Genomic DNA, 17048 nt, shown 5'->3' on the forward strand with positions numbered 1-17048 from the left:
TTCCCTGAAAATAAGACATACCCTGAAAATAAGACATAGCATGATTTTTGAGGATGCAAAATGATTTTTCAGGCTTTTTGGGGATGCTTGAAATATAAGCCCTACTCCAAAAATTAAGCCCTGCTAACAGTTAATTAAAAAAGTCAATTTAAATAGTGTCCAGGCAGCTGTACATGTAGAAAAGTTAAACTTTTTTGAGCAAAAATTAATATAAGACACTGTCTTATTTTCGGGGAAACACGGTATTTGAATGCTTCTGCACTATAGAACACTGTTTCTGTTAATTTTTTAAAGGTATAGTGTTTTATAGATTTTTGGAACATTAACTTGTAATATATGTAATAAGTATTATCCACCTAAACCTCTGGATGATTGAAGCACACTGAGTAGGGTATCTCCACCATCCCAAAGAAACATTGAAACATGTGAAAATGAATTCACCCATTTTTAGATGTCCTCTGTTATTACTTATGTCAACATATCAGACCAAGTAATGCCATTCCTGAACTACTACTAGTTTTACTTAAATGATCACTGGCCATTAGGAGTTTCCCTTCCTTTCAACTTGCTGCCCACTACCTCTTGCCATGTGAAATCCACCTTTAGCAGCAGAATCATCGAGTTGGTCAATAAGAAGTGGGGGTGGATCTTTGCTTGCTGCTGTCTAATGCTGCCCATATAAGTCAATAGAGAGGAGGAGGAAGGAGCACCTGGAGCGAGATTCAGAGACTCACAAAGAGATACGACTGCAGCTTCTGCTTTATGTTACCTCAGTGCTGGATTCACAGCTACACTGCTCAGTACTGCCATATAAATTATCCATGCTAGTTCTGTGATCTCTTCTTCTTGGTGTGTGCAGTGTATGAAAGAAAATCATACGAGTAGCAGTGTACACTCATCAGCTCAAAAACAACTGGTGGTGTTTTTTTTTTCATTTTAGCATGCTGTTCAGGTCCCGGGGCAACAAAACTTCCAAACCTCCTCACTATTTTTGATAGTAGGATCTAGATTGGATGATTTTGATTTATTCCAGAGGCTTCTTCTGGTCATACATTTGAATGTTCCTCGGTCCGTTTGGACAGATCTTTTATTGTCTTCATATGTTGCATATGCACTGATGCTCCTCTTGGATAGCATGGCTTCCTTCTCTCTCATTAATCACATTTTTGGCCGACTCAATACAGTCAAGGTGTAAAGTCAAGAAGGGTTATGCTCTTTGCTGTTGAGCTCCAAGCTAGGAGGCCTAATTATCTTACCAGGCCTGGTGCACAATAAGCAGATGAGATATGACAGTGAGTACTAAATAAATAAGTAACAGAAAATGCAGTTGTTAAATATTTAATGGGGTGAATTCAATTTAGCAAAACTATTAAACATAGATCACATTTTATGTAGACTCAGTCATACTGAATTATAGGTAGAGGATTGTTATTATGGATGGTCCTGAAAATGAAGAGAAAAAGACCCTTCAAATATAGTAGCGCTGAAAAAAGTCCATAAGACAGGTGGCATTGGCGGTCCCATATTACAGCAAGGAATTCACAGTCACCGCCACTTCCTTCTAACGCCTGGAGGCTGTTCTACTACAACTCACTGATTGATATCGAACAGCGGGAATCTATTATTACCACCCTCCTGCTGACCATAGAAAACCCACAACTTCATTTGTACAAAACACATTAGATTTATCCACAAAACAAGAAACAATAAAGTGTAAGATCTCTCTGTCTATCTTTTATTTTAAAGCGCCTCTGATTCCAAGGCGTTGTACATATGAAAGCGGAAGTTTAGATGAATCACATAAAATTACAAAAATAAGTACAATAAACATGAACTAAATGATTTATGTTCCTCTTACATGGGGGAAACTCCTCTGGATGAGCAGCGAGTAATGATGTTTGCTTTTGGCTAGATTCACACGTCTGTATATCCGCCGGGTTTTCACACCCAGCCGATATATGGCGTCCCTCTCTGCAGGAGGGGGGAGCCTGGAAGAGCCAGGAGCAGTGCTCTGAGCTCCCGTCCCCTCTCTGCCTCCTCTCCACCCTTCTGCACTATTTGCAATGGAGAGAGGCGGGATAGAGTGGGGTTAATTCTCAGAAATTAGCCCCGCCCCACCTCCTTTCATTGCAAATAGTGCACAGGGGCAGAGAGGGGGTGGAGAGGAGGCAGAGAGGGGGCGGCAGCTCAGTTCCTGCTCCTGGCTCTTCCATCCTCCCCCCCTGCAGATGAGGACACCGTATATCGGCTTGGTGTGAAAACCGAGCCGATATACGGTCGTCTGAATCCACCCTTAAAGTGCTCCCCGATTACCCATGTAGACAGTTGTTTACATTTTTTTGACATTTGCTCGATCGTTGGTCATTCTCTGCCAGTGAATATGAACGCTTTTTACACCTAATGATTTGCCAACAACTATAAGATGTTTTTTATGTTCGCATTAAATGACCGAACAACTTATCGCTAGTCGTTCAATCGTTGGCCGTGTTTACACTGAATGATGTCGCTCACATTTGCATCGATTTTTTTGAACAATAATCGTTCCATGTAAAAGGGACCTTACAGCCGGATACAGAGTTAGGGCTTACAATCTACAAGGGAACGGAGAAGTAGACAAGGATGGAGGTAGATCATAGTGCAGTGTGGAGGCAGCGGGGATATGGTAGGATGTGGTCTTTTCTATAGACATACAATGCTGTGCAGAAGTTTTAGGAAGCTGTAGAAACATTTCTGCCAATTAAAACTGCTTTCAAAAATATAAGCGTTCATTTTTCTGGTCAATTAAAAGTGACCGAGAAAAGAGAAATTTAAATAAAATCAATATTTTTTGTGTGACTGCATCAATTCTTCTACATGCACTTTCTCATAGTTTTTGAATGAGCTCGGGAGGTTGTTCCAAAAAAACCTTGGAGAACTCAGTACAAATCTTCTGTGGATGTCGGCTTGCTTCGATTCTTCTATTTCTTCATGTAATCCCAGACAGTTCTGATAATGATGAGATGAGATCAGGACTCGGTGGGGCCACACCATCACTTCCAGAACTCCTTGTTCTTCTTTACGCTTAAGATGTTCTTAATGACATTGGCTGGATGTTTGGGGTTGTTGTCCTGCTGCACAATAAATCTGGAGCCAATCACACACACATTTTTGAAAACATTCTTGTTTCGCAGCATTGTTTCCATACATACCTAAAACCTACAGTAGGCTTTCAAGTTCCTTTTGCAATGGTAGAGAGTCTCGTGTTGGGGTAGTGAGTTCAAGAGTATAGATAACATACGACACAAATCTTGGAGACAGTTGTGTGAGGGGTAGACTAGTGAACAGCAGAGAAGTAGGTCTTGTGAGGATCGCAGATTATGTATGGGGGTTATAGGGAGATTAGGTCATAGATACATGGAAGGGACAGGCTGTGGACTGAGGATCACATGTGGGGAGGTATCAGGATATTATGTCAGAGATGCTTGAAGGGGACAGGTATATAGATTACATGTGGGGAGGTATTGGAATATTATGTCAGAGATGTATGAAGGGGACAGGTTGCGGATGGCCTTGTATGTCATGGATAATATTTCTAAACGGTACTCATTGGACAAAGGGTAAACAGTGAAGGGACAGCCAGAGGCAGAGGAGTAAAGAAGGGAGAAATGGTTTAGGCAGGTAGCAGAATTAAGGATGGATTGGATGGGAATAAGATGGGAGGCCATAAAGACGCTTGTTGCGTCTAGTCTAGTCAGAAGATGCTGAGGGCATGCACTAGTATTTTTGTTGACTCAAGGCTAAACAATGATCCCATCTGACAAAGGTTTTTAAAGTGAAGTATGGTTTGAAGAACAGGACAGAATCAAAGGTTACCCTGAGATAGCAGACTGAGGAACATATGGAGCCATTAACTGTGATTGAAGGTTTGGTGGGAGAGAGGGGTGAGATGGGGAAAGATGAGGCGTTCAGTTATCTCTATGCTTAGTTTTAAAAACCCGAAAGTGAAGGAGGATACGGCCGATAGACACTCTGGATACCAAAGAGGTAATATCTGGCCAGAGAGGTATACCGGAGTGTCATCAGCATAAAGGCGGTACTGAAAGCTATGGGATTCTATAAGCTTTTATTTAATCTATCTGTTTATCTAAACTGGCGAACTAGCTCTATATTAAAAAATAAATCTTCTCTTTGTTCATCAGGAATCTAGGAAAGTCTGGATTACGCGTCTCCTGTCTGGGATTAGGTAAGTGCGTGTGTATATTTTATGTGTCAAACTGGAAATGTACAGTATTGTATTCAGTAGATCTACATCGATTGGAAAAAGTAATCCAGATACACAGACATAAGGACATCAAACAAGCAACAGTCAATGCTGGTCCATGAACTGTTCCCTGCTAACACTGATTTACAACCTGCAATTAAGCAACCAAGTAGTAGTGATGAGCACAATTTTCAAAAGTTCGGTTCAATGGGCTTGCTGAATTTGGGCAAAAAATTTAATTCGGTTTGAATTCATTTGAACCTAACAAGAAGAAGAACAGGAGGAAAAAAGGAAGGAGCAAACTTTAGTTAGCTTGGCTGAGACAAGCTATCTGAAGTTTGGTTTGCACCGAAATCAACTTTTAGCAAAACCAGAAACAGGGTTCGATTCTTTCAGTTCGCTCAATGCTACCAAGCAGTACTGAAATCAGGTATGCTGATTAGCCACTATCTTTTAGCTATTCAGTCACAATGCGCCCTTTCATGTAGTCCAGTTGTTAACGACCAACAGCGTAGTAGGGTTGTAAGCACTACATCAATTTGAAAGGTCATCATTCGGAAGTACTAATCCAATGGGAGCATGTCCTAGTGAATGGGTCATTTTTATGATGCCCACTATATTGACCACTTAAGACTCATTCACTCTTTCCTTAGTCTGCACCCAGAGGTGTTGTAGACAGAGCAGTGAATATACTTACACGTAAGAATATCAAGAAGTAAATGAAGTCTCCCATCCCAATGACCGAATCTCATTTCTCTTCTGAAAGGAAGACAAATGTAGCATCACTTATACTGTAGTCTATCTCTCAAATAAAATGTCGCTTATAGCGGCAACATTAAGTGTATCACTCCACTGTTTGTGGTTGGGGGATTGGCCATCTGTGATAAATGTCACTGGTGCTGATCACGAAACCATCTCTGTTGACCGAAGGAGAGGACAGGTGGCCAATCCCCCAACCACAAATGACAGCGATACACTCAATGCTTGACAAAGATCACTTAGGTCGAAACGTCACATATCTGCATGGAGTTATAAATAAACCTGATGGACTTTTCCTAAAAAACAAAGTTCCTGAGTGCCGCTCCTTCTTTTGCTTGTTGGATCATATCTTGGAGACTGGGGAGTCGACGGTCGTGTGGTTGCTGGCACCAGATTGCCGTTTTTTCCGTTCCCACGAAGTTGGTGGTATATGGTGTGCCACTGGTTACTTTTTTCCTTTGTGCATCTTGGAGTGATACACTCAATGTCACTGCTATAGCATAGGTGATGCTACATTTGTGTTCCTAGCAGTACTCAAACCTCTGGAGGCCAATACACTGTCATTTCATTTTATTTCATAAGAGAAATGAGATTTAGTCATTGGTATAAGAGGCTTTATTGCTATCCACAGACCGACTAAAGTAAGTGATGCTTTCATTGGACATTATCATCTTAGATGTTTATGTCATATGCACATGATATGCCAAAAATGTTGGACAGATGCAGGACCTACTTCTAGGAGTTTTGCCCTCATCCCACCTTAGCTGGCTGCTGCATCCAGGCCATAGCTGATTAGAGAGGTCTCCAGAATTACAGAAAAAGCTGAGCTTGCTATTTCCCCAACTCCCATAGACGTGAATGGAAATTACGGAAACACCGTAGCCCACTGTGCTATTGTGCTTCTGTAAGTCACAAGAAAACACAGCTCAGAAATAGGAAAGAAAATCAACAAACTTGCTCATTTTTAAGATTTGTCTCATACTCTGGGCATAAATCCCAGGGGCCGCAACTGTGGTATCCAGTGCTGCAGCCCTATGGTCCTTCCGGTCTTCAAGAATGGCTACCACCTGACCACTGCGACCAACCAATCAGAGACCACAGTGGTCACATGCTTTTCTCTTGCCATCATTGGTCAGATGCAGGAAGCCATGATGCCAGGAGAACAGCACCTGATTGGCTGTAGTGTTCAGATTGGAGAAGCTCCTCAACAAAGAGCAGTAGGACCATGGGGCTAATAAAGGGGATGATAGATAAGTACCCTTGTTTTAACATATTTAGATCCATTTTGGGAAAAAAAAAAACTATCACACCCGGACAACTCTTTTAACAGTGAGCTCTTTATTCATAGCATGAAATGGAGAACCTGGAAGCATTAAATCTCTTGGACCTTGATGTAAACACTGTATATAGGACTCCTAAATATGATGTTGTATTTATATAACTAGTGCTACCTTTTGTGGAAGAGGGTCTTCAGTCTCCCTCAGGGCTCAGGTGCAACTGCAACCTCTCGTCCTTTCACAAACTTGTCTGGCATTGTGTGTTCACTTTCTATCCCTCTCGCCCTCTGCTTGCAGGAACCTGGGTAACATTTGGATCTCAGATTTCAGATGAGGTAAGGAAAGTAGCTGGGGAGGGAGAGGACTGGTAGAGATGGATAAGTCAGCACCAGGAGAGGACGGGGCAGGTGTGAGACATATGGCAGGGCATGGAGAAGAATGGATGAGGGTGCTGACCCCACCTCCTTTATTTTCCACCAGGTTGCAGAAAATATTATGACTGTTGCTTATGAAAATGGGGTCAATCTGTTTGACACTGCAGAGGTGTATGCGGCTGGCAGGTGAGAAAAAAAAACAATCAAGAAAAATTGAATACATAGAGTTTGATGACAAATTTAAAAGGGTGACCAAGCCTGGAGCAGCCAACATCATTCACACATACAGATGTAAAGGTTTCTGGAGGCTCCCAGTAAATAGTGATTATGAGAGGGGCAGAGATTTTTAGGGATGATCTACCATGAATGTCTTTTACAGTCTAAACTATCTCATAACGGAGACTGAAAAGTTGCATTCCACCGTAGAGCACGCAACGATAAGATATATGTTTAAGGACTGTGTGAGTAAAGATACAACGCATCCCTAGTGATTTCTTCATTGGGGATATGGGACTAGGCACCCCAATCGAATCTTGGTGATTGGTCCCTCCCACGCCCCATCCTTATTAAAGACTTAAAGGGGTTTTCTGGGAGGAATAAAAGGTCTATAGACAAAGAATGGTTGAAAATAGAAAAAAAGTCATACATGAGCCTTGTGTGGTCCCCTGCTCCAGAAAAAGAGCCTTAAGTCTTTGCTGCTCTGATCTCGTAAGAGGATTCAGCAGTAACGTGTGGTTCACTGTGCACGTGACAACTCAGCCAATCACAGGCTTTATTGGTGATGCTGCCATGAACGGCACATGACCACTAAAGTGACGTGGACATTTAATGAAGGGGTGGTTGAATGTGCGTTACACTGCTCCATTCATTTCAATGCAGCTGCCAAAAACAGCAAAGTACAAGCTCTTGGATGTCTCCAGCAGTCCCACTGGAGATAAACAGAGTAGAACTACTCTGGAAACCTGGCCTTTCCTCACTTACCTCTCCTACCATTTCTACAAAATCCTCTTTTTCTCCAGGAAATGACTCCCCCTCAAATCCTTTAAAATTTGGACAGATAAAGCTAGCACCAAAATATACCATTTGCTTTCATTAGAAGGCACTACTTCATTTCCTACTCTTCAGAAGAACTTTAATTTACCATCTTATGAAATATTTTGATATTTACAACTCAAACACTTCATATCTTCACTTCCTAAGAACACAAATTCCCCACTGACTCGAACTCCTTTTGAAACCCACTTTCTCAAATATCTGCATGCAAAAGGCCCTATCTCACAAATCTCCGCTACTCGTCCATTCCTCCTATCGTGCACAACTAGCATATATCTGATCTTGAGAGAAGGACATAGTATATAGTTTCTAGCTACAAAACAAACCACCGCCCAATCTTGGCGAAAAGCTTCCTTGGGTTTTTCTGAGATTAAATGCCAAAAGAATTGGTAATTAATTAATCAATAATAGCAGGAAGACATGATGGATTTCTGAGAGTCTGGACCCCATGGATAGACTATGCTCTCCCTTCTCAAAATAACAAACCCCTAACCTTTTTATAATAAGTCACTTAAGATACTGTTGTATAGCCTCAAACTTTCTTCCCAGGTTTCAACCCTACGAGAGAAGATTACCCATACCCTCCCTCTCCTCCCCCTGCCCTCCCTCTCCCTTTCTATAGTAGTTTGGCCCTGGCCAGGCTATTAATTAGCGACTAACTTTTTCAGCACAAATGTTTATATTGGACTACCAATAGTTCAGGTATAGTTACATTCTGATAGCTCTAAGAACATCCACTATTGGCCTCCAGGGGGATGGGAAATAATTTGCCACATATGCCTTTCCTTCCATGAGCAGAATATTCCATAGAACCAAGACAGACCACATGACACACTTCCCTTCTGCCCTACTTCTAAAAATTAAGATCACTTAGTTAATTTAGTGCAATTGCTACTTCAACTGATAAAACAGAGTAAACCCACATCTAAATAGAACACTTCGTGCGTAGAAGAAACCTCAACCCTGAGCTCCCAGCTGACCACTATAAATACTTGTAGGGCGGTTGTCACTTTCCCTCTCCCCTTAGGCATTAAAAAGGAACAGTGACTTCCAAATAGACAGCTCCTTGTCCAGGTACTGAGCCAGCCCAATGAATGATTGTGAGAATTAGATAATGAAGATCTACGTATTCTGGCCAGAAGCTCTTGCCAAGTTGTTCTAAGGCCAGGAACATCTCAGACTCCTAAACTGAATTTTCATGTGTCTGAGTGGTTTAATATTAAATGATGACCAGCATTCTGCCGATTTGTGTTTAATCAGCTCTTTGCTGTTGAACTGCCAAATGCACGTAGAAACTGTTTAATGCTGCGTTACTAAGTCTTGTAGGAAAACAGTGTGATTTAGGTCAAGGAACACAAAAAAGAAGGTCGTGCGTAAGGGAGGCTGCCATGTTTTTTTTTCTTTTAAAGAAGCAGTACTAAGAAATGTTTTTAAAACAGCTCGAATGGAGATTAGATGCATTGGAAGTCATTAATATCTTTAAACACAGTACATGTAACCACTTCCATCACTAATGCCAGAAACAAGTATTCCCTATTTTCTGATAGTGGTTAGAGCCATGCAAGTAAATAGACTATATTGCCAATATCTTTTTTTATTCATTAAAATCAAATAGAAAAATATTTTCCATTTTTCTAATTAGTTTTTATTTGTATGATTGTATTTATTTTTTCTCTTCTCTATACATGGCTATGGGGGTGACCATCTTACTTGAGCTACATTGACCAGCATTTAGAGATATGCTTTACAGCAGCTTCATGGACCATTCACACAACGACTTGTATGGAAGACCTATTCACTGTTCTAGGCATGTCCTGTGATCCCTGCAGGGGTCATTTTGCGGGGAGAAGGGAGTATTCAAAGCTGATCATCTATTATGAATTGTGAATTCTGTGTTCTCTATTTGTAGGAGTTACCTTTCAGTGTAATTCTGCCTGTGATCTTAGGGAAATGACTACTGCAAAGCCTTCTCTACAGGACAGGAACATGAAGTGTCAGACTTATTAGGCTCTGTGGCTAGTGTGAAAAATGCAGGATTTTAGTATATATTTTCTTTTAAATGTAGATTATGACAAAAAATTCAAAAAAATCATCAAAACTTCTTAAAAATCATGTTTAACGCAAAAATGTAATTTATTTAATAAGTAATTTTCTAATGACACGTTCACTTTAATTTTTCTCACCATTAGACCAGCTCTGCATCCACATTTGTCCTTGGCCTTGCTCAAGGGTCACAAAAATGTGGTCTATCGCAAGCCCTCTTCAAATACATAAGGATACCTAGTATATTTCCAAACCATCTAAGTCCAAATGCTGAAGGAGAGGTGGCCAAAACTTAAGTTGACCCATCAGCGCTCTGGTATCTGCCTAGGCTGTCGCTTAGTCAACCCTTGCAACTCAAATGTCTAGGTTTGACATTCCTCCAAAGAGAAGTGCCAAGATGCAGAGGGTGTAGAATCTGATGGCCAAACATACATTACCTAGACAAAAAGGGGGATTCACCACAACGCAAAACGAGACACATAATGAAAAAAAGAAGAAATAAATTATACCCCCCCCCCCCCCAATGGTTGGTAGCACTAAAAATGCTCCCTGGTATAACCCAACAAATGCATAGAGAGTCATTCATTGCAACTTGCCTACAGCGCTTTCAGACACTTTGTTCCAATAAGTACAAGATATTGAAACCATAATTCTTCGGTGTGAGGCTTGGGGAACAACCAGACAGTAGAAATCACTTGCTGTATGCCATGCTATGCAATATAGTTTTTTTCTATGATGGTAATGATCATTTCAGTAAAATTACAAATTTAGTTTTCTGTATCCAAACAGAGCAGAGAAGACTCTTGGAAATATCCTTAAGAAGAAAGAATGGAGGTAAGTAGTGATAGAATTCAAATAAATCGTATAGAATGTAAAGAATATTTTAATGTTCCATCTATTGTCCATCTACTTATCTACCAAAGCCTGATATTTCCATCTCAGTGTGTGGTGGCTACCATAACTGCTAGGCAACATGTCTGCTTTTTCATGGTCCCATTTCACTCCACTCTTATATTCAGTAACTTGCACGCTCATGCCACCTGGACCTCAAAAACATCTTCAGAATGGGCTCTTTTTAGTCACTGTTGAAGCAGTGAAAACTCTTATCATTTCCCTGATCTATTCTCGTCTGGATTTCTGCAACGTGCTACTGATCAGTCTTCCTTTCACTAAACTCTCCCCTCCCCAATCTATCGTGAATGCAGCAGCCACTCAATTTTCTGTCCAACACCGATGCCTCTACCCTGTGCCAATCAACTGCTTGCTCATCCACAATACAATAAAAGATCACTGCATTAAGAACACCTAGTTAATAATGGATTTTGGGCAGTCATAGCTTCCAGACCTCAGAGAACAGATTACATAAGGTGGCAAACATACTCAACTCGACCCATGCCAGCTGCAATAGTTCCGACAGTTGGTGCACATTTTTCAGATAAGTGGGAGCAGATCTCACAGCTCTTTCCAGCATATTCCAAGCATGTTCGATTGGGTTACAGTCCAGTGAGTTTGGAGGCAAGCTAGTGTGGAGAACTCATAGTCATGGTCTTCCAACCATTAATTAGTGATCTGAACTTGATGACACCACGTGTAGTCCTGTTGGAAGATGGCACTATAGTCGAGAAAACTTCCTGAAGATAAGGGTGCAGATGGTCAGCAAACAGTCCCAGTAGTCTTCATCATTCAAGGATTGTGTTATGATGAGCAACAGCCCTAGATCATGCCAGGAAAACACTCAGGAGACCACAATCATGACCACCAGCTTGTTGAACCTCAGTGGTTCACACGAGATACAGCTTAATGCTGGTTATGACAAATGTGGTCCTGGCCATTCATATGGTTCAGCAGAAAATGGGACTCCTCACTCCAGATAACCTCCAACCGGGTGTTCATTGACATCTCAATTGGCCTCACTTGAGGTGTTGTTAGCAATAACGTGCATCATCAGGGACACACTTATTGGTTTTCAGCTATTGAACCCCAGTTGACGTAAGGTATGTCACATGGGCATTGAGGAAATTTGTCTAACTTCCCAACTGTTGTACTGTGGGTCAGTTGCTCCAATATGACATGTTATTTGCTGATTCTGACTTGCAGCCACTCCACCCCACAACAATATTAATGGTGGCTCAAACCTCTCTCCCTCCCCAGAGAGAGGCCTAAACTTATTCGTACACTTACTCTTGTGTAAGTCTATGGACATTTGACATACATATACAGCTTCCTAGTGGGAGCACTCCTTATTGGTGTGATAGCATGACTGTGCCTTGTGGGCAGAGCTTGCCTATAGCACTTTTCTCTTTCTCTTGCCAATTCCTGTAGTGCTAATGACCAGCACCTAATTATTCCCTAATGTGGCTAATTCTTGCGTGCTGGTCATCAGTGTAGCAGCACCCTTGGTGTTACCCGGTGAGAAATGCTGCTCTAATCTAACTTTTCTCCATCTACCCCTCTCCCGCATTCCCCCTTAGGACCCGATTCCTTCATTCCACTTCATGCACCTCATATCTGTACATAGATCCTGGCTGGTGAGCGGCTCATACAGCTTTATGTATACTACCCTAGTTATATAAAAGATGGCCGACCATTGTAAAAGCACTGCTACCTCTTGTCAACCCCACTTCCTCATAGTCTGTAAGTTTTTGTAAGCAAGACCCTCACCCCTATTTCACCAAAGATTCTAATTTCTTGTGAGCAGAGCCCTATTGTACGAAATGTTTATTAGTGTCATGTCTTATTTTGTCTGTTCCCGTTCCCTCTAATTTGTAAAGTGCTGCAGAATATATCGGCGTTATAGAGATAAAGATTCCTATAGTGAATATTAATAATGTGTTTGCTTAATATTGTTTTCTTTTCAGACGTTCCAGTTATGTGGTTACAACCAAAATCTACTGGGGAGGACAGTAAGTGTAACAGATTCTATACTGGACAGTATATATTAGAAAATAAGACATCCCTGAAAATAAGACATAGTAGAGGTTTTGCTGAAATGCTAAATATAAGACCTCCCCTGAAAGTAAGACCTAGCTCTGTCCCTGCTGTGCGAGTCTGCTGTGATGAGCTCCCCCTGGTGGCCAGAAGCTGCGATACCGTCCCTGCTGTAGAAGTGGTTCAGGAACTGCTGTGGGTGATTGTTACAGTTTCCAGGCAGTGTGTGGGAGCTAGATACTTTACAGCCCTTATTTTTTGTGACCCTGTGTGTGAGTCAGGAAGACAAGTACTCATGTAAGGACAGGGCTATCGCTCGACATGAGAGATTTGGGCCAATGATTCTGAAAGAAATGGAGTCACAAGAAATTCACCGGGCAATTCAGGGTTTGGATTGGTATGATGATGTTCTAGAAGATGAGGACATGACTGTCCTTGAATACATCATGCTTTGTGTTCATAAATATCGGGATCGGTAAATGTACCATAGATCGCTGTACATGGAAATAATGGTAGGAACAAGAAATTCTTGATAGGATTCAGTTTGATATGTATTGTTCAGTTGACTACAGTGCTTTGCTTCAATTAAATGCTTAAGAGAATGCAATTAAATGGACTCCATAAATTTGATGGCAATCCACAGAATCAATGGAGTATTAACCCTTCAGTCCATAAACATGAGTGCTCCATTTTTCAAGTGAAGAACATAAATTATGACAGGTCCTTTCAACCATTGGATATCTTCTATGATTTATAAAGAAGAGATCATATTTCCCATTTACATTTCTTGACTTTATAACGACTACTAGTATTTTTTTGTTACAGTAAGATAAATTGATGGTAGTATCCAATGGTGCTGTATAAAGAAGGGTCGATCAAAAGTTGGATTGGAGATTCGGATGTAGAAACCTCCGAACAATGATGACTGGTTAAGATCCCAGCCAATGAGTCCTTACAGCTGTCATAGAATGGTAGAGTTGGAAGGGACCTTCAGGGTCATCGGGTCCAACCACCTGCACACTAAATCATCCCAGACAGATATTTATCCAGCCTTTGTTTGAACACTTCCATTGAAGGAGAACTCACCACCTCCCGTGGCAACATGTTCCACTCATTGATCCCCCTCACTGTCTAATATCTAATCTGTGTCTCCTCCCTTTCAGTTTCATCCCATTGCTTCTAGTCTTTCCTTGTGCAAATGAGAATAGGGCTGATCCCTCTGCACTGTGACAATAAATTCAGGAGTCACATACATAGCAATATAGTACTTGCTAAGGAGAAGTATAGCAGCCTGAAACATTTATCATCTTTCCATTTGACTGCTGTTAGCGTCACTGACCAGACCCCCCCCCCCCCCCCCCCCCATCCCGACACTCACAAGATTGCGTTCGGCTGCTTTTGCCAGTGTTATAGACTTTAAATAGAGGAGGGTGGGCTAAAGCTTAAAGTCTGTTCCATTTAAACTCCTAACAACTGTGGCCTTACGACTGGGGCGAGCAAGGAACTTGGGTCCCTGTTCTGGCAAACGATAGGGGTCATAACAGTCATGTGGAAAGAAGAAAAAGGCGACAGGCCAGAATACCCTTTTAATGTGTAGGTTTTATGTTCTTGGAATAACACTGATTTTACTCTCTGTCAATTCTTCTTAACAGAGCAGAAACGGAGAGGGGTTTATCCCGGAAACATATTATTGAAGGTGAGTGTCTGGCATTTTAAAAAGGCAATTCCACTCTAAAAATTCTTCAACTCCATATTGTTTTTATAGTAACACTCTTGTATCGAGGAGCCAGTACTATAGTAGATATATTCTAGTACATAGGGGGCAGTACTCTAGTATATTCTTGTACTTGAGAGCAGTATTAGAGTAGTTATATTCTTGTACATAGGGGGCAGTATTATAGTAGTTATATTGTTGTACACAGGGGCAGTATTATAGTAGTTATATTCTTGTACATAGGGGGCAGTATTATAGTAGTTATATTCTTGTACATAGGAGCAGTATTATAGTAGTTATATTCTTGTACATAGGAGCAGTATTATAGTAGTTATATTCTTGTACATAGGGGGCAGTATTATAGTAGTTATATTCTTGTACATAGGGGCAGTATTATAGTAGTTATATTTTTGTACATAGGGGGCAGTATTATAGTAGTTATATTCTTGTACATAGGAGGCAGTATTATAGTAGTTATATTCTTGTACATAGGGGGCAGTATTATAGTAGTTATATTCTTGTACATAGGAGCAGTATTGTAGTAGTTATATTCTTGTACATAGGGGGCAGTATTATAGTAGTTATATACTTGTACATAGGGGCAGTATTCTAGTAGTTATATTCTTGTACATAGGGGGCAGTATTATAGTGGTTATATTCTTGTACATAGTGGGCAGTATTATAGTAATAATATTCTTGTACATAGGGGGCAGTATTATAGTAGTTATATTCTTGTACATAGGAGGCAGTATTATAGTAGTTATATTCTTGTACATAGGGGGCAGTATTATAGTAGTTATATTCTTGTACATAGGGGGCAGTATTATACTAGTTATATTCTTGTACATAGGGGGCAGTATTATAGTAGTTATATTCTTGTACACAGGAGGCAGTATTATAGTAGTTATATTCTTGTACATAGGAGCAGTATTATAGTAGTTATATTCTTGTAGATAGGAGGCAGTATTATAGTAGTTATATTCTTGTACATAGGAACAGTATTATAGTAGTTATATTCTTGTACATAGGGGACAGTATTATAGTAGTTATATTCTTGTACATAGGGGGTAGTATTATAGTAGTTATATTCTTGTACATAGGGGTCAGTATTATAGTAGTTATATTCTTGCACATAAGGGACAGTATTATAGTAGTTATATTCTTGTACATAGGGGGTAGTATTATAGTAGTTATATTCTTGTACATAGGGGACAGTATTATGTTATATTCTTGTACATAGGGGGCAGTATTATAGTAGTTATATTCTTGTAAACAGGGGACAGTATTATAGTATATTCGTGTACATAGGGGCAGTATTATAGTAGTTATATTCTTGTACATAGGGGGCAGTATTATAGTAGTTATTTTTTTGTACATAGGGGTAGTATTAAAGTAGTTTAATTCTTGTACATGGTAGCAGTATTATAATAGTTATATTCTTGTACATAGAAGCAGTATTATAGTAGTTATTTTCTTGTACGTAGTCTAGCAGTGCAGGGGGAAACACACTACGCCACGACCAAATGCTGTGCGTCTTGTCTTTATTCACACTTGATGAACAGAACAAAAAGTACTGGCATTCTCCAGATAACAGAACATGCAAGGAAAGTTCTTTTTAAATCAGCAGTCCAGCAAAAGCAAACACAAAAGTCCTTTAGAGTTCAATAGGGCATTCCCTGCAGCGTCATGCAGTGTCTCCAGCTCAGGGCTCTCACTGTCAGGCTTAGTTGCTCACACAGGACATCTCCCCCTGAATATGTCAGCTGCACCAATTTATGTCTACCACCTGTCCTGCTCAGGTGGAACTCCGTACCGGAGTGAGGAACGGACCGTATCTACATCACAGATGCTAGGAACCTCCGTGATATATACTTTCCGTCTCTCACTTCACCTCTTACCCTGCTACATACTCCCCCTCTGCCCAAAGCCAGGGAGCTCGGCACGAACCTCTACCAAACAACTGACCTTTGACAGGGCATCCACATTGCCATTTTCTTTTCCTGGCCTGTGTTCAACCTCCAAGTCGAACTCTTGTAAGGCCAGGAACCTCCTTGTTACCCTGGCGTGGTTCCCTTTCCTTTTGTACATACATTTCAAGGGGGCATTATCCGAATACCGCTTCCCATGATGAAGCCCAGATACTTGACCTCTTCCATCCCTAAGTCACATTTTTTGGGGTTTATCGTGAACCCAGCCACTCTGTTTAGTCCAGTACAGCCTGGACTTTACTCAGATGGCTCTCCCAATCCTGGCTAAAGATGACAATGTCATTCAGGTAAGCCGCTGCGTATCTTTCGTGGGGACTTAACAGCCTATTCATTGCCCTTTGAAATGTAGCTGGGGCACCTTTCAACCCAAAAGGCATTTTTACATATTGAAAACAGCTTTCTGGGATGGAAAAGGCCGTCTTCTCCCTAGCTTCTGCTGAGAGAGGAATCTGCCAATACCCTTTTGTTAAGTCCAGTGTGGTTATGTACCTTGCCGACCCTAGCCTCTCAATTAACTCATCCACCCTAGGCATGGGGTAGGCATCCAATTTTGAGACCTCGTTGAGTTTCCTGTAGTCATTACAAAACCGCCATTCCCCAGAGGGTTTTGGCACCAGCACTATTGGGCTTGATCACCCACTTTGAGATGGCTCAATTACCCCTAGTTCCAAC

General features: G+C 41.0%; 1 protein-coding gene across 2 annotated transcripts in view; it reads left to right on the forward strand.

Moving 5' to 3' along the window:
- The window catches only part of KCNAB3 (potassium voltage-gated channel subfamily A regulatory beta subunit 3), a 61870-nt gene that overhangs the window by 13789 nt on the left and 31033 nt on the right, over positions 1-17048 (forward strand). For both annotated transcript variants that reach the window (XM_066590085.1, XM_066590087.1), the window contains exons 2-7: positions 4179-4222; positions 6574-6611; positions 6757-6836; positions 10536-10580; positions 12605-12649; positions 14327-14370. In XM_066590085.1, the coding sequence (XP_066446182.1) occupies positions 4179-4222; positions 6574-6611; positions 6757-6836; positions 10536-10580; positions 12605-12649; positions 14327-14370 (296 nt within the window). The remainder of the gene's footprint in view (positions 1-4178; positions 4223-6573; positions 6612-6756; positions 6837-10535; positions 10581-12604; positions 12650-14326; positions 14371-17048) is intronic.

Source organism: Eleutherodactylus coqui, chromosome 2 (assembly GCF_035609145.1).
Source record: "Eleutherodactylus coqui strain aEleCoq1 chromosome 2, aEleCoq1.hap1, whole genome shotgun sequence".
Lineage (NCBI taxonomy): Eukaryota > Metazoa > Chordata > Amphibia > Anura > Eleutherodactylidae > Eleutherodactylus > Eleutherodactylus coqui.